Source organism: Ixodes scapularis, unplaced genomic scaffold (assembly GCF_016920785.2).
Source record: "Ixodes scapularis isolate PalLabHiFi unplaced genomic scaffold, ASM1692078v2 PGA_scaffold11__112_contigs__length_91849675, whole genome shotgun sequence".
Taxonomy (NCBI): domain Eukaryota; kingdom Metazoa; phylum Arthropoda; class Arachnida; order Ixodida; family Ixodidae; genus Ixodes; species Ixodes scapularis.
Window position 1 is genome coordinate 86,271,191 of NW_024609837.1, and position 22,811 is coordinate 86,294,001.

The 22,811-nt window shown below is 47.7% G+C and overlaps 1 protein-coding gene across 50 annotated transcripts in view; it reads left to right on the plus strand.

Annotated features, from left to right (window-relative positions):
• Positions 1-22,811, plus strand: part of LOC8035274 — a 306,866-nt gene that overhangs the window by 128,133 nt on the left and 155,922 nt on the right. For all 50 annotated transcript variants that reach the window (XM_040211414.3, XM_040211438.3, XM_040211445.3 and 47 more), the window contains 6 exons: positions 2,759-2,815; positions 4,831-4,874; positions 8,329-8,401; positions 8,472-8,555; positions 13,222-13,395; positions 20,879-21,007. In XM_040211414.3, coding sequence (XP_040067348.1) covers positions 2,759-2,815; positions 4,831-4,874; positions 8,329-8,401; positions 8,472-8,555; positions 13,222-13,395; positions 20,879-21,007 — 561 coding nt within the window. The remainder of the gene's footprint in view (positions 1-2,758; positions 2,816-4,830; positions 4,875-8,328; positions 8,402-8,471; positions 8,556-13,221; positions 13,396-20,878; positions 21,008-22,811) is intronic.

The window sequence follows — 22,811 nt, forward strand, 5'->3', positions numbered from 1 at the left end:
CGACTGTAAATCGCTTCCGTAAATTCGGTAAACTTAATGAAGGCTCGGAGCGCGCGGGAGGTGTGGCAGTGTGCCTAAGTTGGCACACTGCCACACCTCCCACGAGCGTGAGATGCAAAAACGCAAATGATCAGACGCCCCGAGTGTTTCTAAAAGTTACCGATTCAGTTGTCTTCAACAACGCCCGGCATGTTTCTATTCGGAACCGTACGTCTATTTTCTCCAATTGAAAACTGGTGGACGACTTAGAGTTAATTGTCCGACTCATTGCGACGATTAGCCGTCTACATTGTGTCCCCTGGCCATATAACTCGCCTGCATAGGCTGCCTTAGCATAGCTTTCTCTGCCTCCTTTAAAACAAATCTATAAAAAAAAAAAAAATGCTGTTTTTGTTGAAAACAGGAGACCCTACCAAATTCTTGTGAATGAACTTGCTGGATCGAATGGCGCACAAAAAGAAGGAAAGTAATTGTCTGGACGTTCTGGATGTGGGACGGGGAGAAACGTTTTGCGTTCCGATTACAATGCCTGGGACGAATCTCTGACTGGTGCGTTTAGCGTCCTACTCCACCCGTGCATGGAAAGTAGTCCCAGAGTGTCAACAAATGACGTCGCAAAAGCCGGAGTGTCGTGTTGTCGGATTTCGCGATCCTGGCGGCTGGTCGTAGAAGTTCAGGCAAAAAAAAAATGACATTTACAACTTCCTGTAATGCCGAATTAGAGGGCAGCTCTTGGGGAAAAGGAGGGGAGGGTATGCCCCCTCCTCCTTTCCTCCTCCTCTCTTGAGGTATTTCGATTTTGCGACATACCGTGGTAAACAATCCGAAAAAGATATATATAATATATATATATGAACGAATATGTGCAGATGAATGAACCGTACTTAATCCAATGAATTAAAGAATCCAAGTTTTTCAGGAACCCGCCGAAAGCCAAAAATTGGCGGAGCCAGGATTTGAACTCTGGGCCTCCCAATGTCCGGTCGGGTGTGCTAACCACTACACCACTCCACCTTGTAATTTTTGGCTTTCGGCGGGTTCCTGAAAAACTTGGATTCTTTAATTCATTGGATTAAGTACGGTTCATTCATCTGCACATATTCGTTCATATCCTCCTCGGAGACCACGTACGATGACGTGAAGTGCCCGTGTTGTATATATAATATATATATATATACAGGGTGTTTTTACTTGTTCTTTCAGATTTGTTTAAAAAAAACCCATGTAGGCTACGTTTATGCGGTTTGTGCAGGTGAGTTATACGGCCAAGAGCACATAGTATAGGAGATAGTTGCAACTATTAGTCGGCTAATTAATTAAAATTCGTTAATTAACTTTTTAATTAGTGAAAATACACATATAGTTCCAATTAGAAACTTGCTGAGCATCATTCAAAACCACTAAATGAACTATTTTTAATATGTTATAACTCCGGGCAGCATTTTACTGCATTCTGCAAAAACGCTTCATTTGGACGCGTTTCTAGATTTCGTTTTTTTATCGGAGCGCATCTTTGCGCCCGCGGTCCTGCTCCCTGGTGGTTGTGGCGCGAAGCCACTCCCTCGCCTTCCTTGTAGAATGGAGGGAAGTAGGGTGGGTGTGTGTTGCGCGTCTCAGCCACTGGAAGGCAGGACTGCGGGCGGGTAGATACGCTCCGATAGGAAACCGAAATCTAGAAACATGTCCAAAGAAGGCGTTTTTAGAGAACGCCTTAAAACGCTGTCCTGGCATTATACCCTTCTTAAAAGAGTTTATTTAGTGGTTTTCGATGATGCTCAGCAAGTTTCTAATTGGAACTATATGTCTATTTGCACTAATTCAAAAACTAATTAACAAATTTTACTTAATTAGCCAACTAATAGTTGTGGCTATCTCCCTATACTATGTTCTCTTGGCCGTGTAACTCACCTGCACAAACCGCGTAAGTGTAGCTTTCACGGCTTTTTTTAAACAAATCTGAAAGATTAAACGGGCCTGAAGTCATGTGTTGCCGACGTTATACCGCTGAAAAAAGCTACGGATTCTTAAGCAGAAACACCCTGTATATATATAAACAAACACTTGCAAATGAATGAACCATACTGAGTCAGATGAATCTAAGAATCAAAGTTTTACGAACCCGTCGAAAGTCAAAATGAGCGGCGGAGCCAGGATATATATATATGTATATATAGTGGTGTTCTCACTCACCTCTTCTCTGGAGAAAGGAAATATAGTTCCCACATCTGGAAGCTCCACTCTAAGTTCTGCCGGTGCCAGGAAACAGGACAGCAGTATCAAGGCGGGGGAACGAGACAGCGTTAGTCAAGACTGCACAGCGGGTAACTCGCATCTCCCCTCCTCCTCCCATCCTCCTCCTCCCCTCCTCATCCCTCCGCGCGGTGCATCATGGGATGTTTCCCATAATGCACCGTGCGGTTACGCCGATGCCACTCAAACCGGAAACGGGCGCCTAAAAGTTGCACTTTAAAACTTCAGCACGCTCTAGCGTCGCCGTCATCGCGGCATCCCAACTCGTCCCTACCGAAACTTTCTGGAAAGCAACTTGCAATAGAACAGCCGTCTGCTATGTCTGCCATGTTTTCCACCGCTGCTGCGACGCCGCCAAGGTTGCGGCCGGCACGACTCTTTTACGACGTCATCGGGCAAAAGTCGAGGGACCGCTTTTTTGGACGTGAAGAGCGCATCAGTCGGAGACGCGTCGCAGGCGCCGTGTCCCAGCGCGGATAGATCTGAGGAGCCCTATTGATTTGTCCAGAATGCTGATGCCATCATCGGCGAGGGCGGTGCCAACATCAACAGCCTGAGAGAAGAGGTGAGTGGGGTTTTCCCGGTGGTTGGGTCCCCCTTCGGCACTTTTGGTGGAGTCCCCCCGTCCACGTGCGAGCCGGCCGACTGCTCTTTTCCGGTCAGTTTTGCTGCCCAGGCCGACGTCGCCGCGATCAAGACTGCGGACACGTTTCTCGGCTTTGGTAGGATGACGGCTTCTGAAATGGACGTTTGTACCGGGCAAAACATTCTCGGATGTTTGCTTACACCAGCATTTTAGAGATAATTTTTTTTCATTTGCTTAATTATCTTTTGGTACGCTAATTGAAGCAGAAGCATTACTTTTAGGCAGAGGAGGTGGGGGGGGACGGACTAATTTTGTTACCATTCCTGGTCTTAGAGATATTACACCGACCATCGCTCGCCAAAGTCTTGCCCTTAAAACAAAAATTTTTCAGGTTTAAACCTCGCTGTGCACCTCTCCTCTAATTGAAAAGTATATCAATTTTAAAATTTCTTTTTGATATGTTGCAGCAGGTATGACAGCTCCACCGTCAAATCCGCAGCCGAACGCGAAGGTTGCGGGTCGTAGACGTGGCAGACCATGGCGCTCGTAAGCCAACAACCGACATGTGTTCCGTGGTCCGTCGGATCCTACACCCGGCTCAATGGGCCATGTGTAAGGGTTATCGACAAGGGCACTGGAAAGTGCAGCACATGGATCTCTTCCATTTTTCTGGCTACTCTATGAAAAGCTGCCTTTCGCTTAAGAGTTCTGTGCTTTGGGCCTGCCGTACGCACGTCGCCGCCCCCGCATACTGGAGCCGTGCCCTTGCGCCTCGAGGGGTAGCATGCCACACGCACTGCTGCCTTTTTTTTTTGTTTGACAGCGAGTCCCTCGTTTACCGACGGGCCGACCTTTTTTTGCGGGGAAACGGGTGGTGGCCGTTTTGGTGGCGGTAGAATGTTTGGCCGGTACACTTTCTTCGAAGTTGGGCGCGGCGTTGGCTTGGCAACCTCATAACCGGTTTCGGAGGTTTGATTACCGCAACGAGGTGTCTCGCTTTGCAGCCCACCTCCGGCTTTGCTTTAGGTAGGTTAAAGAGGATCTCCGGCGGCTTTTCGGGCAACCCAAAACAAAACGCGTTTTCGGAGTGCCCAGGCTTGGCTCTTTTGGGTGCGCTATTTGTTATCTCTAAATTTGAAGTGGCTATCGGGAAAACCGCAAACAAAGGCAATGCCAAATTTGACTTTAAAATTTTTCTGCACTCTCCAGCAGGGGGACGTCGCACGTTGCATAACCTGCGAGTCGAGTGGGCGGCCTATAAAAACGGAGCATTTTCTGCATGTTTTTTCGTTTTGCCTGCACAAACTTAACGGACATTAGTTTCGCATCATCTAACTTCCCGTAGCCCGTCGGGAATGAGCTGTACCGCGTGTATATTGCTCCATATTACAACATCTGACGTCGCGTCTTCAGTGTTGCCATTAGGGCCTCCCAGCCTCTTGGACCATGCTTGAAACTTTAGTAACTTCGCGAGAAATAAATATTGTTAACGCAATTTTTGTGACTCGTGGTTCAGACGCGTCCATTAGCATGTCGAACCAATTTTGTGACAAATCGGAGACCATTGAAGCTTTGCCAGAGCTCTTCCTCTAAGCTGTCTCGTGCGTCTGCCTGCCACACTCGCCGGTTTCTGCTGCGTTGTACCCAGCTTCCGAAGGGATGTGCTCGGGTCGTGCGAATACGTCGATACTAATCCGAAAGTTGCTTGACAACCAACGGTCTCTATTGGCACCGCATTAGGTGCAATGGCACCGCATTAGGTGTCTGTCCGCGTGCACATTTTCAGAGGGCCGAGGGTTTGGGCAAGAACAGGTGCCTCTGTAGGCCAGGCTCCCCCTCGGACTAAGATGAGTGCAACATAGTTCTTGTCGCCCTCTTCTTTTTCTCCTCTCTCCATGGCCCCCTTTGGTCGGGCGTGACCCCGTACGCAAACCGCAAATGCCACCAACGAATGTCTCCTGTCTTCTGACCCCCGACCGTTCCCGCTGCCCCAGTTCGAAGCAGGTATTTCGGTGCCAGACTGTCCCGGCCCAGAAAGGTAGGACCTCTTTCCCTCTTCTAGCTGGCCCCCAGACGCCCTCCTCCCCCTTCGCTGCCAGGTGGCGCCGGGGTGCACCCAGGCGGTCTTTCACTTCGGCTTTCGATCGGCCTGACTGGGCCTGTGGGCCTCAGAAGAACTATTTTGTCGTTGGCACGTGCGCTGCGCCTCTGTGTAAAGAGTGCGATTCGAGTTCCTTTGAACGATTGCGGTGGTTGCGGACATACTTCAAACTAACCCGACTAACCTTTTGGCCGAATTGAGATGCTGGAGCCGAACTGAGGCTTCAAGCCGAACTGAAAAGTGGGCCGATTTGAAGCATCCATTAAACTTGCAAATTATGCCTTAAAGGCCGACGACCAGACACGAGATTCTGCAAAGCAGAATATCCTCCTCACCGTGGGGGAGGAGGAAACAGGCAACGGTGGACAGGGTGGAGGGGGAGAGGAGGAAGCGGGGAAAAAGTGGAAAGCGCGAACTGGTCGTCTGTTTTTAAATGGATGTTAAACCAAATTGAATTGACCAGTCTAATTGGGAAGCAAGCCAGATTGGAATGTCTAACCATATTTGCAGCTTGGAGCTGAATTGAGGCTTCAGCCAAATGGACACTTTGGCCAAACTGGGAATTTTCGAATTGTAACGTCCAGCCGAATTCGCAGGGTTTAGCCCGATTGAGGCTTCAGCTGAATCGACAGATATTCAAAGGGGTCAAGAGAGAAGGTATCAGCATCAGAGTTGACACTGAGCCTTCTCTGACATGTGACCTGGGCCAGTGCTGAATGCGATTCTCCTGGGCACAAATCTTTGAATCACACTTTTATACAGAAAGGTGACACGCACAAATAATTTGTTGTTGTTTTTTTTTGTAGATATTGTATAGCAGGGGATCAATAAGAGCCCCAGAAGGCAGAAGTGAAAAATCTCTTTAGTGCACCCAGCATCAGTACAGTTCAAGCTGAATTTGTTTTTACGAAGTGTTGGCATTACCTTTGCGGAAATGCACATGACATGTGTTGCAATCCAGAAACTTATCTAGAGGCTCGCCTCGATGCGACGTTTCTGCCTCGCTCTCGAGTGGTTTTAGGAGCGAAGCTCCTTAGGGTCTAACCTTGTTCATCCATCCGGCATCCGTGCTCACATCGATTGCACTGCCTCCGAAATTGGCTCACTTTTTAAAAAAAAAACAAAAAAACATACGCTTGCAGGGGGGTTTGAATTAAGGACCGCTTGCCTACGGGGCAGACGTCTTAACCACTTAACCAACCTGTGCGGGGAGACCCCAGTCGATTTCTAGTCCATCGCCTTAACCACTCGGCCACGACTGCGGGATGAGTGGGGGGCTCTGAGATGTGGTAGTAACTCAAGAGCTGGGGATGTCATGGATGAAACGTTGCATGTAGCCGCTCAACGTCTATACAGGAGAGGGCGCTGCGGTTAAATGCTCATATGCGTATATAACCACGATCCATACCACACATTCTCCTTCTGACATGGACCGTTGACTTAAGCGGTGGAAATGCGTTCCCACGGCTTCTAGCGGATCCAAGCTGATCCACTAGAAGAACCACTGGCTCTGCATTTCACCGACCATAAAGCAGTAATAATGAAGTCGAAACGGAACCCGGAACTCAACATCTTTCACCACGTGGAGATGTGGCCTCTTTTTTGGCTTGGAATTAGTTTGCTCGGATCTGTAGAGCAAGAATCTTTTTGCCTGGGTCAAGTGTTGTGTAGTGATAAAAAGGTTTTCTTTTTTTCTTGTATCAGAAATGGAATGTTTTAGGAGGTTATTACGTCCTTGCCAATGCGCAGTTTGCCTGCAGAATGAGTCCACCGCACGTCCAATAGAAGAGGCGGCATTTTATTGAACTAAAATCCAGAGCTCAAATTTGTAGGCAGACTTCACTCCTACTAATTTACATTCTATGTTAGCGGCTGTCTCAATTAGTGATGATACTTTTGATAGCGAGCCATCTTCAAGTTGAGCCCACTGGGAAGCACTGGGCCCACATCGCCTGCAACATCGGTCCACGCACTCACCGGCGTGCTTTATTTCACATCGTCATAACCTCTCTGTCATCTATACGTCGCAGGTCCTCCTCTTGTATATACCACCTCATAATCATCATCACTAGACGTTGCACGGCAGGCCTCCGTGGTACGGGCTGTTGCCTTTCCGTGGTGCCACGGCTCTCCTGAACCAATAAAGATCATCATCATCATCATCATCAACAACAACAACAACAACAACAACAACAACAACAACAACAACAACAAGACGAGAGTTTTGCTAAATGCGGTACTCCCCTTTGATCGTGGGGACCCCTAGTGGACCCCCCCACTCCCAAATGTCGCTTCCCCCACCCAAAAGAAGGGGGAAGTGCAGGAAAGATGCCTGAATGCTTGACTAACTCTTCCACTGCTCTTTAATGAAGTCACAACGCCTTTAACAAATCAAGGACACCTTTCGAGTATGCTGAACGTTGCACCCCCTTCGCCGTGGCGTGGGTACGTCTGCACTCTGTGTGTAGCAGACGGATGCTGCTTACTGTGCTCGACTGTCGTATGCCCGGCTTGGAACTTGGGGGAAGCGTTGGCATGGGACCGCTTCGCTGACAGGATGTGGTTGCTTTTGCGTGGGAGGTCAGCTGATTTGGGACGGTTTGCTTTGGGAAAAGGGGGTGGTGTTGACCTTGAAGTGTCTGTCAAGTCCGTCCCAGCAAGCCCTCATTTTAAAAGTCGCGCATCTGGGATTTTATGGAAAGCGAGATTCGAAGAATGGGGTGTTGCGGTTGCGTGTGGGAGGAGGGGTATCCTCTGAAATGCTGCAGCGTGTGTCCACGGTCATCCGTAAAACACCAACATTGACGGTGCATTGGCCTCGTACAGTCTTCCACTGTACATGGAGTAGGAGCGTTGTGAGGTCTGCGGACAGAAAGCTCTCGAGAGGTCTTTGCCAGTGTCGTTGAATGCCAAGTATAGAGAGGGCTGTAGCTGCTCATGCAAACCAAGCATTCTGCCGAGGTATGCTCTAATAATGCTTTTGCTTTTCCTGGTATAGCTCTCAACCAACACCCCCTCGACAGCAAAGCTTTGCTATCTGGGCTTTGCTATCTGGGATGTAGCAAGGCCTTGCCTTGCTACCTCTCAACACAACTGTCCAGACCAAGTATAGAGACACATTGCAGCCTGACCAAGATAATCGAAGGCAACTATACTCCCAAACACAAGTTTGTGCTCTTCTGTTGAGTATCTGAGGAAAGAGTTTAGGTCTACTACCACAGGCTGTGTTAATATGCCATATTTGAAAGCGGGTTGATAATGAAGTCGTTGGGGGCGGAACTTTCTGGGCCGGACTTGATCTTGGAGCACGGTGGGCGGGTGTGTGCCCCCCGCGACGGAGTGTTATCCGTCTGCTTTTGTCTTCCCTGGCACGCTGCGGCTGTCCCCCCAGGATCTTGTCCATTGTGGCCGACTTGGACACCCTCGGAGAAATTCTGGCCAGCATCATTCCCAAGATGCATCAAGTGAGTAGCCATGTTCGACTCTTCTCTTTTTTTTTATTCGGCGTCTACTTTGTCGGGCGTCATTTTTTAGGCTAATCGCCGACAAGATGAAAACAGCAGGGAGGAGTTTCGGTTGTCCCGTGTCCAGCATACATCTGCTACCTTCGACAGTACGGTAAGACGCTCATTTATTCAAACTTAACGAAGCCACAAATTTTATTCTGAATTATCAGAAATTATTCCTAATGGGACGCAAGTTAAAATTATGATTTGTTATATGAATGGCTACACCTACAAAGCAGATATTTGATGATTTCCTTTACAAGGGCCTATTGACCATAATCAGGTATGCCACTCGTCGAACACTGGTGAAATGTATGACATAAGTTTATTCACCCCTCAAAAATGTTGTGTATCGAGGACTATTAGCCCCATTGAGCTCACTTCTTACCAAGAGCCTGTGCGCCGCGTAGAAGCAACACCCATGGAAGCGAGCTCTGCGGGCATTGCTTCTCCACAGTGCATTGGCGCTTGATAAGAAGCGCACTCAACGGGACTGCGAGACCCAAAGAGTGTGAACTACACGAGAATGCCGTTCGAATCAAGCGAATAATAAATACTAGGGGTGTGCGAATACTCGAATATACGAATTCGAATCGAATAGAAAGATCCCGAATAATTCGATTCGCGAATCGAATTCCTAGTATTCGGTCACTCGAATATTCGATATATTCGGCCAAAGACGCGCGGTCGGCGCGGAGCTGACAAAAAAGCCGTTTTTTCTCCCGATGTAAGCGCCGTGATATTAGACCGACCATGCGAGAAACACCTCTTGGTCCTACCATTCCACAAAAATCTAACGCACAGGTTAGAAAAAAGAAAAGTAACGAACGCCACGAACTTTATAGCACGCAGATTTACTCACGATCGTGACACAATCTTCCATTGAATCACAACCGAAACAGAGAAGCCGGAATTCCGCTCCATGCCTAATTCTTTTGACGAGTAAAGCCCCTCATTTCAAATTGAAGCACCGATGTAGAACACACTTGCCGCATTCACAGAAATCGGCGACTGCACGATCACACAAAGAAAACTACGTTAACCACGCCGATGAAACCAGCCGAGTTATCCTCGTCGTTCTTTTGGAACCGCAAGCGCCGAAAGCAACCGGCGGACTCTTCCTATACCTCCCATTGGGACTCCAATTGCAGACGGCAGCGACGGCAGCGCCAAATCTCCCCTAACGGGCGTTGGGTTTCTCCAAAAGAAATAAGAAATAGACAAAACAATACGCGCACCGTCGTCATGGCAACCGCTTGGTTATGGGAGAGGGTGAGAGAAGTGTGTTCCCTCCTCTCCCTCTCTCTCACCCTCGGTGACAAAAAGATGCGAGTTCGTTTGGAGTTCGGAGCAGCCTCCGAACTCCGAACGAATTTGCATCTTATTGTCGCTGATGTTGAGAGACGAGGGAACTGCTCCCATTGCCGCCGTCTCGTTCTTCTACAATACAATGTAGTCTTTTTTAGAACAAAAAAAGTGTTTACCTTTTTTTGCGAATGTCCGACGCTTCCGAAACAATTGCACTTGACTTTGCCTCGCTCGATTGAGATCGGCTTAGCAACAGTGCATGTTCAGTGACAGCCAGTTCTCATAAAATCGTGAATGAATGAATGCAAAGCACGCCCAGCCGCTGCTGTTTAGCGGCTTAAGATGGGCGCACATCGCCAGTCTGAGCACAAGTCCAAACTTCTTTTGCAAGTTCTCTTTTTATTAGGCACGCTCGTTATACAAAGAAGAAGAAAAAAAAAAAAAAAACGTTCACTGCACAGCACAACAAAGTATTAAAATCTACACGAAACTACTATTCAAGTATTCACAGACCTGCAATCACACATTTAACTTTGCGGTAGTTAGCGACAGTGATTCGATCGCCGGGGTTTCTCGCAGGTTCCTTCTGCAGCGAGCTGCTCCACGCACGAGCTACCGAGCTGCGGTGCTCTAACACCCATACCGCCCACACCGCCCATTTTAAGATACATGCACTGTCCCTTGTGACCTTTTACAATAACTCTTCCATAAAGAAACATGCACCAGCAAGTTTTCGGCAATCCGAAACTGTATAACCAAAAGTATAGCAGCCCGTCTTTACCTTTCGTCACTCGATCGGCAACCCAAAGAACTTCGCAGAGCTGTTGCCACTGGAATTAGAGCACCACTGAGTCGAGCAATGAACAAGGTTTCGTTTGCTCTGTGTACTGGTAGCAGAAATAGACCGATAACCAATAGGTCAACGCTACTGCCCGCTGCCGCAAACGAAAACCACCACCGCACCGCTGGCACAGGCGCCGCCGAGCAGCCGACGCATCCGCGAGCGCGGCAGCCGACGCGCAACTGTTCTCAACGGTCAAAATACAAAAAACAACCGGCCAATGAGAGCAAAGTATGAGGGCGAAACTTTAGCTAACCAAGATATTTGTTTCATCTTACCAGGATAATTTTTGAAATTTGTAAGTAGCAACAATAATATGTATCTCATCCTATTAAATAAACTTTCCGGCGTAAACCGGAAAGACTTAATAGAATACCAACGGATAAGAGATGGCGCTGAAATAGCAAACCGGAAGGCGCTCGATGTGTCCGCCGGTTGCCGAAAGCCGCAAATTCTGATTCGGAACGAAACGGAACGGAAAAATAGTGTGCCTAGATTTGAGAGGGTTTCCAACCGTTCAATAGCCGCGCTTGAATTTTGAACTGCGAGAAGGTGACGAAAAGACGAAAGCGTTGTTCGGGATCGGGATCGGGCAGGCAGGGCAGGCGTCGTCGCTCTTTTGTTTGCTCGCCCTCTCTCCACGCGACAACACAACACATGCGCACTTACGACCAATCTGCGCTGGAGCCGTCTCCGTAATTTCAGTTTCTCTTGTTTCCTCTTTTAAATCAAGGCTCTCTAAAACAGGAGAGATACGACGGAAAAATGGATGCATAGAGGCAGTCGGACGGTGACTTGCGCCACCTAACCACGTTTTGTTTTCTTGCTCCAGATTCAGATTTAACACCTATATGTTTTTTTATGGGAAATAAAATCCCCGGTGTCCTTTTTCTTCCTTAAAATGGAGACCAAATATCGCAAAATGCCCCTTTTCTGAGATACACAAATATATATATAAAAAAAAAGTCGCGGTGTTAAATTGTGCTTTTAACGAGAAAAAAAAAAAAGCCACGCGTGGCTGTAACTTTTCTTGTTTTTCTTTTCTGTGTGTGACGTTTAGGGTAGATAGATTATGTTTGCGCCATAAAATTGGATCTTTAGTGCCCAACGTCCAACAGCAACTGCTTTTTTTTTTTTTTTTTCACCAGAACTTTTTTACATTTTTGCTATTGTTCTGTACAAGATGCATATTCTACACCAGGCGCATACTCTGCACATATATAGACTCATTCGCAGCACACTTTGAGAAATTCCTACAAATAAAATCACTATTCGATATTCGATTCGATATTCGGCTTTTTTTTCTTGATTCGATTCGGTATTCGATTCGAGAACTACTATTCGGTATTCGCACACCCCTAATAAATACGTTGAAAACATAAGCGGGACAACCAGGATCTTTAAACTTGTTTGAATTAACCATAAGTATGAACTATCTAAGTTTTAATTATCACGAGTCTACTTCAAACATGTCTTGCACCTGGGTCACACATGCTCTTGAGCGAAGGAAACGCTAAGTGGAGCAACATACTCACGCAAGTTGCCTCGACAACTTTGTGTACGCATGATGCAGAGAGCACACTAGCCTCAAAGACCTTGTTTGGAAAGGTTCACGTCGAGTCTAGTCCAGGAGGGCCATGCTCAACAAATGTTTCCTTTCTCCTGAAAAAAAAACAAAAAAAAACGAAAGTGACGATATTGCGTCTGATCGGTTAGTGGCTCAAATGACGAAAGTTCTCTCTTTTGTCATTTGAGCCTCTAACCAATCAGACGCGATATCGTCACTTCCGTCACTTTCATTTTTTTTTTTTTAGGAGAGACGAAACGTTTGTTGAACATAGCCCCCCAGGTCACGCTCCCGCTCGCTTTAAGGGACTTTATTAGTGCGAGCATTTGATTGTCGGTTTGGCGCATTTAGATTCTGTACTCGGCGTAAAACTCTTGTCACTTGTGTGGCGTTTACGTGAATCAACTGACGCTACCCCTTCAAATTTTGGTTTCCGAGGCTTGCACACGAGAAAATGCATTGGCTACTGAACGTGCACCTTCTCTGGCACTACGGTTTTAGTGCCTGGAACATGTTTCCGACTGGTGTGTTCGGCGTCCGATACCGCCCGTGCGTGGAATGCAGTTTCGAAGTGGTGATGGAATATGCTGCACGAGCCGTCGCAATCTCTGCGGTTTGTCGCAAATGTTTCGACAGAAACAGCTCGAGATACACCTAAGCATTTCTTGCGAGTTGTGAATGCGAAAGCATGCAAGCCGCTCGTCCGCTCCCTTTGTCGTCTGCTGCGTACTAGCGCGCGCGTGCTTCGGGATCTCGGAGACCATGTCGCAGCAGCCAATGGGAGCCCCGTCAACGCGCGCCAGCCAGTGGAACCAAAGGCATGCAGAAACTATCTGCCGTTTTCGCGCTTCCAGCTCGCTCCAAGAGACCAATTAATGCTTTCACATTAAAAGATGAGCGAATGGAACTGTGTCTATCTGTCACGTCGTCCCAACTTCCGGCTGCCAAAGCTTCCGCAAACCGTCATGCCGGAGAGCAACCCGCTGCAGAGCGGGTGCCCGGCACGTTCACCTCCGCCGCTCCACTACAGCTTGGCTTACAACGAGTAATGGCACGATGCAGGTGCAACCGAAACCCAGGCTCAAGACTCGTTCCAGACACCCGAAGATCGCCAAAGCATTGTCGATTCGCTGCGGGACTGAGGCTGCCCAAGCTGTGCAGAGCGAGATGCGTCTGCTGATACACCGGGAACACGTCGTTGGGATTGTCAAGAGCCGCATCAAGGAGCTGAGAAAAGTGGGTTCGGCCGGTCCCTATCTGGGGCGTCGCTTTCGAAACCGAGTGGTGCGCAAGACAGGAACTAGTGTGCTAGATCGATACCACCTAAACAATAAGCCCTTCCCCTTACGTCGTTGTCGGTTGATCGCCGAACCATTCAGAGCGGAAAATACGCAAAGAACTCGATGAGAGCGTGTAGCTCTTGTCGAGCTTTGGCGTAAACAGGAGTTGTATTCAGCTCTAAAATCACCGACTAAAGTTTGCTTTATAGTGACTGCACTTTTGTTATGGATGGATGGATGGATGGATGAATATTGACTGTTCCCTTTGTAACAGATTGCAGCGTGCGCCGCCTAGCCTAGTTTATCGGATAAAAATTTTGCACTAAATTTTCTTTTAATAATAAGCATAAATCCCAAATTTCGTGCAACATCACACTTCTCTAGACCTTTTCCACCAATCATCTAACTTTGTTATTGTAATAATCCTTTCGTCCTTTCCACCAGACCCAGTGCTCCCGCAAAATCTGTCCCATGTGGGTGGGATAAAACCTCGCACAATTCATAACCAAATGCTCCATTTTTTCCTTTTCACTATGGCATAACGTACATAATGTCAATATGGCATACCGTACATAATGTGTGTATAATAATATCGGAAAATTTTGCCCTATGTGTCTTAGTTCTCAGAACCCCTCTCCTTGCCTCAAACAACAAAGCACTCCCTTGTGAGTTATCAAATATATTTTCTTTTTTTCCTGTTTATGTGATCTGTATAGTGTTGTAGCCAATTTCGTCAGCTCCTCCTCCTCCACATTTTCCCCTCGGTCTCCTTTATGACCTTTCGTACTGCGGTGTTTTGCTCGCCCCCATCACTAGTTTGTAGGTACTTAAATTTTAGCTTTCGTATTCGATTTGTCCATTTCGTGTTCAGGCTCTTCATGTATAAGTACTCCTGCACCTTCCCCGCCCACCGTACATCCTCCATTTCATCTAGCCTACACTCGAATCACAGCTTACCGATAGCTTCTCTAGCCTCAAATGATGACTAGCCCATATCCGCCTGTACCCCCTCATTCTGTGTGCTCCCAGTGCCAACCTGCGCACACTTCTTTGCTGGATTTCTAAACTTGATTGAACCTCAGCTCTCTTGCACGGAAGCGCAGTACCAAACGACAGTCTTGGCACTATACTGCTTTCCATATACCCCTTGCTACTTCATACCTATTAAAACTCCACAGCGCTCTGTGTTTCATTTTTTTTTTAGGTTCTTTTCCCCTTCTTTAGTACATTTTTCTCGTGCTCTTTTAGGTATTTCCTTCCCTCATTAGTGCATACCCCCAAATATTTATATGTGTCTACAAAGTCTATTACTATGTTTTGTATTTTCAGGGGATCTCTTTTGTCAACGTTAAAAACCATTCCTCCAGATTTTCTGCTACTGAAATTCGGGTTCAGCATGTCACCCTCCCCTCCGCATATCCCCATTAGTTCTTGCACTGTATCGTGGCTATCTGCTAAAAGCGCAATGTCATCTGCATACATAAGCCCAGGTATAACTTGTTTTACCTTTCTCCCTTCCTAAGAAAGCCCAAATAGCACTCATTTCCATTCCACTCAGGTGTATCATGGAGAGGAGGGATGACAGTGGGCAACCCTGCCTAAGCGCTCTTTTTAATTGCTCCTGGTTCTGTAGTGTCCCAGTGAATGCTTACTGTCTGTGTATACCTGTGGTAAAAAGCTAACCAACTTTGCATCTAGGTCATATTCTCTGAGCTGTTCCCAAAGCCTTTCCTGGCTCACATTGTCATATGCCCTCTTTATGTCTAAAAATGCTATAAAATTTGTCATTGCAATTTCTATGCCCTGAGTAATGATAAATAGGTTGTCTTCATGTCTTCTGTCCCTCTGGGAACAGTTTTGGAGCTCTCCTAAGATTTGTGTGCTCTCTGGCCATGCTTCCATTCTTGTTTTTATTATCTGCATAGTTAGCCTGTATAGTACCGAGGTTACCGTTATTGCGCGGTACGATTTGATATCCTTGTTTCCCTTTCCCTTATATATTAGCCTCATCTTGCTTTGCTTCCAGTCATCCAATATGTCTTCCCCAATTATTTAAACTACAGTATAGACCACTTACAACGTGACCGCTTATAGTGCAGGACCGGGTAAAACGCGGCTTTTTTAAACCACCGATTTGCCTCCCATAGAACTCCATATATTTACATATCGCTTAAAATGCAGGCGCGCGAAGGGAAATACCGGTTATGGTGCGGTTTTTGGAACAGCGTGCCGACTAAGCGGCGCAGCGAGCACGCTTCCCTGTGCGACACTAGATAACGGCGCGAGCCACAATGGCCGCAAGCGGCACTCGCGGGGCAAGGAGGTTGCTCGAAGGCTCGAACATAGGCTCGAAGAAGCGAGGCGAAGCGAAGAGAGAGGCTTCAGTTGCCATACCGACGGAGGGACGCACGCACGTGTCGTTCACGTGCGTGCCGTGCGTGCGTCCCTCCGCTGCATTGGAAACAAACAACCGCAACGACAGACCAATCGCAGGTCGAGGAGAAGTGTTCGCGCGCGTTGCATGCCGGTCGCGGGCCGGCTTCTATCCGCGAACATGGCGTCGGTTGTGATCGTCAACATAGACAGCGTTAAAGTGAACTACGGCGTGGTGGAAGCTCATCGGCCTGCGTAAAAGCGCTATCCTTGACTGTGAATTTTCGTTGTGTGTCGCTATGATAACCCAGCACGTACTAGAAGCGAAGATCCACCTATTCGTGCGGCGGTGTTGTGGCGGCGCTATCAAGACGGCAGAAACGCCCGTGTCGTCGTGTTTGTTCACTTCGACTACAGTGGTGCTTTCTAAGCATTTGTGTTTTCGAACATCGCTCGGATTTCTTATTTGGAGCATTTCATGCCTGTGCTCAAGTTGAAGGTATTACTGGCGCGTACCGTATAAAGGATGCAGATTTTCACGCGTTTTCATCGCCGGAGAAAAGTGACTAGGGTTAGCAATCCTGAACGCTCGCAACGTCCGTCCGCAACCCGCGACGCCGTTAAAAGGCTGCGCCAGGCAAAAGTCACTCATTTCTTTCAAAATGTGTGACACACTTGAGAGAGAAGTGTACTAGTCTGGTAAAATAAAGACTTTCCTCAAACTAAGGTTTATTTTTCATCTAACATAGAAATAAATTCTTTTAGAAAGGTGTTGTCTGATGGCATGTATTTTGGCCTGAAAAATTGATGTTTTGGTTATAGCGCGGTACCGCTTATAGTGCGGATTTTCGCGACTCCCGCGACATACGTTATATGTGGTCTACACTGTATCACCTGTTTTAACTTTAATTTGCTATTTTTGTTTACAATCTTTATTAGCGTCATAAGTATGCCCTCTGGGCCTGTTGCAGTTCCAGCTAAAACCTTTCTTTTCGCCTTGGCCCATTCTCTTGTGGTCACTCTAATTTTTTCACTATTTTCCTCTCCCTGTACCCTACTTCTATCATCGTTCTCCCCATCGTTATGTTCAAGCTCCTCGAAAATTTTTTCGATTGTCTTCCTAATATATTCTCGTGCTTGTTCCCCCTCCACCCCTCATCCCCTCTTGTGTAGTGAGTAGATGTGGGTCCCCCTCTGTCTTTCTCCCCTGTGAACTAATATGTGCCCAAAACTGTCTTGCCACATTTCTTTCCTTCTGGTTTATCTCCATCATTCACTGCACTCCTGCTCTCCCAATTGTAGCTTGTATTAGAGCAGAGGCCTCCCTTTTCCGATCCTGGAAGTTCTCCCATTTTAACGCTACGTTGGCTGGCGTGGCCCCCCCTTTCTTTGCCCACCTGTGTTCCCTTGATGCCTCTTGTCGTTGCAGTATGGCTTCCTTAATTCCTTTATCCCACCAGCTTTTTGGTTTGTGCTTTTGCCTTCCCCTTCCTCCCTGCCTAACATTTTCTAGTTCTCTTTTAAAAATGTATACTAGATCACGATATGTCCATTTTCTTTCTGGTTGTTTAGATGCCTCAATTGCTTTGGCCCCTATTTGTCCATCATTTAGATTCGTTTTACCTTTTTTTCTAGAGTTTGTGTTTCTTGTTTTGACGTGCCAAATTTGATCCTCATTCTCTTATGGTTGCTCCCTAAGCTTTTTGTGCCCTCCTCATCTGTTTCCATAGCTCCTAGCCTGTTGTACCGTCTGTGTGACATTAAACAATAATCTATCGTTGAGCTTGAGTTGTTCCTTTCCTACGTTATTTTTGCTTCGCATTTCACTTGAGTATTAGTCATTACCAGATGCATGGACTCGCAAAACTCTAGCAACATTCTCCCAGTGGCATCATTAGCCCCATCAGAGTCTTCCAAACGGGCATTCATGTCGCCCATGATAATTACTTCCCGGTTCCGACCTATTTGCCTGATGTCTCTCATTATGCATGCCAAATGTAGTGTATTTTCCTCTCTTGAGTTGCTTCCTCTTTTAAAATGTACAAACCCCAGGAGCGTGTCTAACCCGCCTATTCTGCCTTTCAACCAAATATGTTCTTTGCAGCTTTCCCTTTCCCAGTCTTGTCCTCTCACTAACGCCCCCAGACCCCCACCTTTCCTTCTCTTTCCGGTTGCATTCCACCTAAGCCTGGTATACGCTGTGGCTCTTTCATGTCTTTAAGGTGTGTTTCCGCTAAACCATACACTAGTGCATACTCGGCTTCCAGTTGCTCCTCGATCTCTTCCCACTTTAATCTGTTTCTTCCCCCTTGCATGTTTACGAAAGCTATGTTAAGTAGCTTCTCTCTCCTGTTTCTGCATGGCTTCCTCCTACCCTCCCTGGGCACCTCCCCCAAACCTGCATCACTGCTCTCATCTACCCCTTTGCCCTCCGGTGTCCCTCTGATGTGCCCACTTCGTATCCTTTCTTCTACAGACTTCGCCTCGCTCCTGACAGGATTCCTCTCCTTGAGAGCTTTTGGGCCTCCTAAAAAGGCCACTGTCTTCCCTGCCATCCACCACCCAACGGCCCTCCCCACGTAGGGGGCTGAAATGAATACCGCTCCCTTCAAGAGCCTGCTCTCTGTTGTTGCGGACCTCCCAATTTATGTCAATCACTCGAAACCCATCTCCCTTCCCAATCTCCAGATGTCCTGGTTTGCAGCTATCACAGCTCCCTCCATGTGAACACTTCCTCCCTCACCTCTGGCACCGTGCAGACATGGATCTGCACGTTGTCCAATGTCGCCCTCAAGTCCCTCACACCCCTGCGCAACTGCTTTTCCACACCTCCCCCACTCCCTCATAGTATATTGTTCAGTCCCCTCCACTATCATCACCAGGTTTTGGCCTTTTTTTGTCCCCCATAGTTTCTGTTTCACACCCTCAATCCCTGTCCTTATTGTCTGTCCAGCAAACACCCCAATCTGGACCCTTGCGTCCCCCTTCACCCTCTCAATTGCCCCTCTGCACCTTTTCATGTTGGAGTCCCCTGCTATGATCATGTTACCCCCCCCCTGTCTTCCCTACTCTTCGTTAAAGCAGGGGCTTTGTCCTTAGACTTTTCCTCCCCTTATCCCATCTCTTCTCCTCCTGCTTCAGTGCTTTTTGTACGTCCTGCCCCATCCCTTTCTTCAACTGTGTCATTCGCTGTGATACCCGATGGCGAAAAGACCACCTCCTCTGTCAACTTCTTGTTTGCCTTCGCCAGCTTCTCCTCCACTGCCTGTCTTTTAATTCTTTCCCTTCTGCCTCTAGTTCCACAATCCTTGCCATAAGCTCTGTGCCCTCCGCTTCCAGCCTGCCTTGTCGTGCGTTTAAGGCCCACATTCTACACATAAACTCTGTCATCTCTGCCTCCTCTTCGCTATTAAACCTCGTGTCTTCTTTGTCTACTGAATTTTTGCAGTCACCAAACTACATGTGTGTTCTCTGCCTGCCAAGTTCTCCTCCGACTGCCCCTTTGTTTTTGCCCTTCTCTTCCCTGAGCCCTTCCCCCCTTCCTCTCTTGTGCCTGCCGCTCCTTCCCATGTTCCCCCTCATCATTTCCAACATCCCCTTCATCTCATTAGCATTCACACAGATCCGGCACTGGTACTCTTTGTCTGCTGCTTCCTCCATGCTCGCAAATGGAGTTTCCGTGAGGAAGCACCATCGTTCACAACTACCTTGAGCCACATTGGGCCCATCCAGTTTGGCCTTATCCAGCTTGGCCTTGTCCTGTTTTTTTGCCTTTCGCACTCCTGTCCTCCCCAACATCTCTATATCCAACTGAGGAGAAGAAAAAATGCCCCTATATAACTACCCCACCTCAAATTGACCGACCGAAAGAGAAAGAAAGGCCCCTGCCAGAAAAGATTTATCTACACGCGTTCGGACACGTGACCTGACACTACCGCTACAACCGCTTCCCTCTACCCCTAAATTCCTACTTCACCTCCCTGATCCTACTGCTCCTTTGAATCTGCTTTATGCTAAGCCATAAGTACTCTTAAAACAAAACCTACATACAAAAAAAAAAAAAATTTACTTAGCTTCGAGCTCCGGAAAACACGTCCGATCCTTGTCTTTGGTGTCATACCATCCATCATCAGAACCAGTGTTGCCAGTCGTCACCAGCTTTTGCCAACGTTCCCTTTTTTTAAGATGCAAGGCGTGCTCTTTGTCGTCCCGCTCGCTAAAGCAGTTTACGGCGGAGTGGAACGCCGCCGCTGCGAATCTCCTAACGCTGTACGTACCGCTCAGGAAGTAGCGTTTTAGACTGATGACCGTCGCAAACGGCATCCGCGCCAAAACTCTTCGACGAAATTCGCGCTTCGCATTTGTTACGAGCACCGACAGCTGCTGTCGTGAGAACTTGCGAGGCACGTGCCATGAGCGAGTGCTGCGTCACCATTTGCTTTCCAAGGCTGTGCAGAGCACGGCCCTCGTGCGTTGGCACATTTGTTGCTACTCGTATGATGGATGCAAACGCATCGAGGGGCGTCCATTTTGCTCTAAGCACCAAAGCCGGTGCATAAGCAAGTGTCATGGGACGCGAACGGGCAAACGACTTGTGTGGCGGTGGCGGATAATGAAGGAAAAGAGTGCCATACCGAGTTTGGCTTTCTATATTGCAAACAATTATTTTCGCAAACTTTGCGTTTCGAAACATTTTGCAAAAAATGTAGCCCACAGATAAATCGCCTCTAGGTGACGAACACATAACATATTACTCTGTATCGCAAAATTTAGCGTCTGCCAAATATTTTTTACACCAATGTTTTGCAATATTTGCAAAATATTGAGTCCTGTAAAGTAAAGTTGTTTGCTGTAGTAGACGACAGGTTCCAGAATGGGTAGGAGTTCCGCCTCCGGCACACGCTCGTTGCACTCCTCCGGGCTTTCTCTGCACGGGCAACAAGGTTTTATCTGAGGCAGGAAGCTTGCACTCGAGAATTCCTATCCTGTCGCCGACTGTGGCGACTCTAGTCGTCGTGGCACAAGACACGGGTTGTGTGCTCGAACTGTCGTGCTCCGTCTTGCAGTCCACGGAGGCCAAGATCGAGGTTAAACAGAGTTGCTGCCCTGGCTCCACGGAGCGCATTGTCGGGGTGATGGGGTCGCCCTCGGTCGTGGTGGACTGCATCAAGCGGATCTGGCACATCATTGCAAAGGTGAGTGCCCCCTCTCGCCTCGTTACGACGGGGAACGCCCATTAAGGTCTACACTCTGTCTCACTAGTTGCATGCAGCGTTTCCGAGGGTTCAGGGGCGAGAGCGTAGTGCGAGCATTTTGCGAAAAGGAGCAGGAAGAACCTCCCGTCTTACTCCAACCAACTTTTGGGAGTCAAAAGATGGCAAAGTTGTTGCTCAAAATTTGTGTGAAATCGGCTTTTCTCTCTCTCCTGCCCGTCGCTTTGACGGCACTGCATGCAACTATGGCCAGACGGAGTTGGGATTGCCAAGGAAAATGTAAGGGAACATTATGAGGATCTGTAACACGAATTGGGGAGGGGGCACAAAGGTACATTTTATTGAGAAGAAATTACTAACAAATTGAGAATAGAAAAAAAAAATGACCACATCTCCACGTGGTGAATGATGCTGATTGGGGCGAAGCTCTGGTGGTGCTTGTCTGCGTAGACGGTGAGCCGCAGCATGCCGAGCCTTTCGTTCGTTTTCATCCATGTCAGAAAGAGAATGTGTGGTATGGTCCGTGGTTATATACGCATTTGAGCATTTCACCGCAGCGCCCTCTCCTGTATAGACGTTGAGCGGCTACACGCAACGTTCCATCCGTGACATCCCCAGCTCTTGAGTTACTGTATTTGCTCGTACAACGAACGCACTCGCGTAATGAACGCACCCCCCAAGTCGGCTCTCACAATTTTGACTTTTTTTTTTCACTCGCGTAATAAACGTACCCCCAACTCAGATGTCAAAATTTTGACCCCCTCCCCCCATGCATGCGAAATGAACGCACTTTTCTATCCTGCTGCGGCGAGGTCGTGAATGCATGGGCAGCGTGGGCGAACAAAACGCCTTGCAAAAGGCGTTCAAAAGATTCGCAAAGATCCAACAGAAGCAAGAAAAAAAACATGGAGAGGAGCTTTTTTTATTTTTGCACAGCGCAGTCTGGACTTGGGGTTCGCGGGCCGCCGCGCGCAAGGAGGTAAGAAAGAGAAGCAAAGAAGCCCTCTAAGCAAGCGAAACATCTTGCAAAAGGCCGCAAAAAGAAAAAAAAAAAAGAAACAACCCACGGAACTGAGAAAAAACAAAAGAAAAAGAAGAGCTTTTTTTTCTTCTTTTTTTTTTTGCACAGTGCAGTTTGGTTACAGGGGGTCGTGCATGCGCCAGGAGATAAGAAAGATAAGCGGAGAGCCCTCACCTAAGCAACGCCTAAGCAAACAAAACAGCTTGCGAAAGGTGCAAAAAGAAACCAAGGAATTAAAAGAAAAAGAAAACAAACAGGAGTTTTTTTTTTTTGGACAGCTTAGTTTGGTTGCAGGGTCGGGCACCGTGCGCAAAGAGATAAGAAGTTCGATTTTTTAGGATAAAAGGTCCCTTCATTCTGCGAGTAAATACGGTACTACCACATCTCTGAGCCCCCTACTCGTTTCGCAGTCGTGGCCGAGTGGTTAAGGATTAGAAATCCATTGGGGTCTCCCCGCACAGGTTCGAATCCTGTCGACTGCGCAAACATATATTTATTTTTTTTCGTCATTTTTTTTCTTGTATTTGAACATGTGAGCTCACGAGCACGAGCAAGATCGATGTGAGCACGGATGCCGGACGGACAAGGCTAGACCCTAAGGAGCTTCGCCCCTAAAACGCCTCTGGACAACTACCGCCATCAATAAGTGACGGTGGCAAGCACACAACCAGTATGGTTGCCGCCGTACATGGCGCCAATCTTTCCAGCTAGCATAGAAGAATGGATAGTTGGGCGGCACGTTGGTGGGAATTCATCATTGGAAAT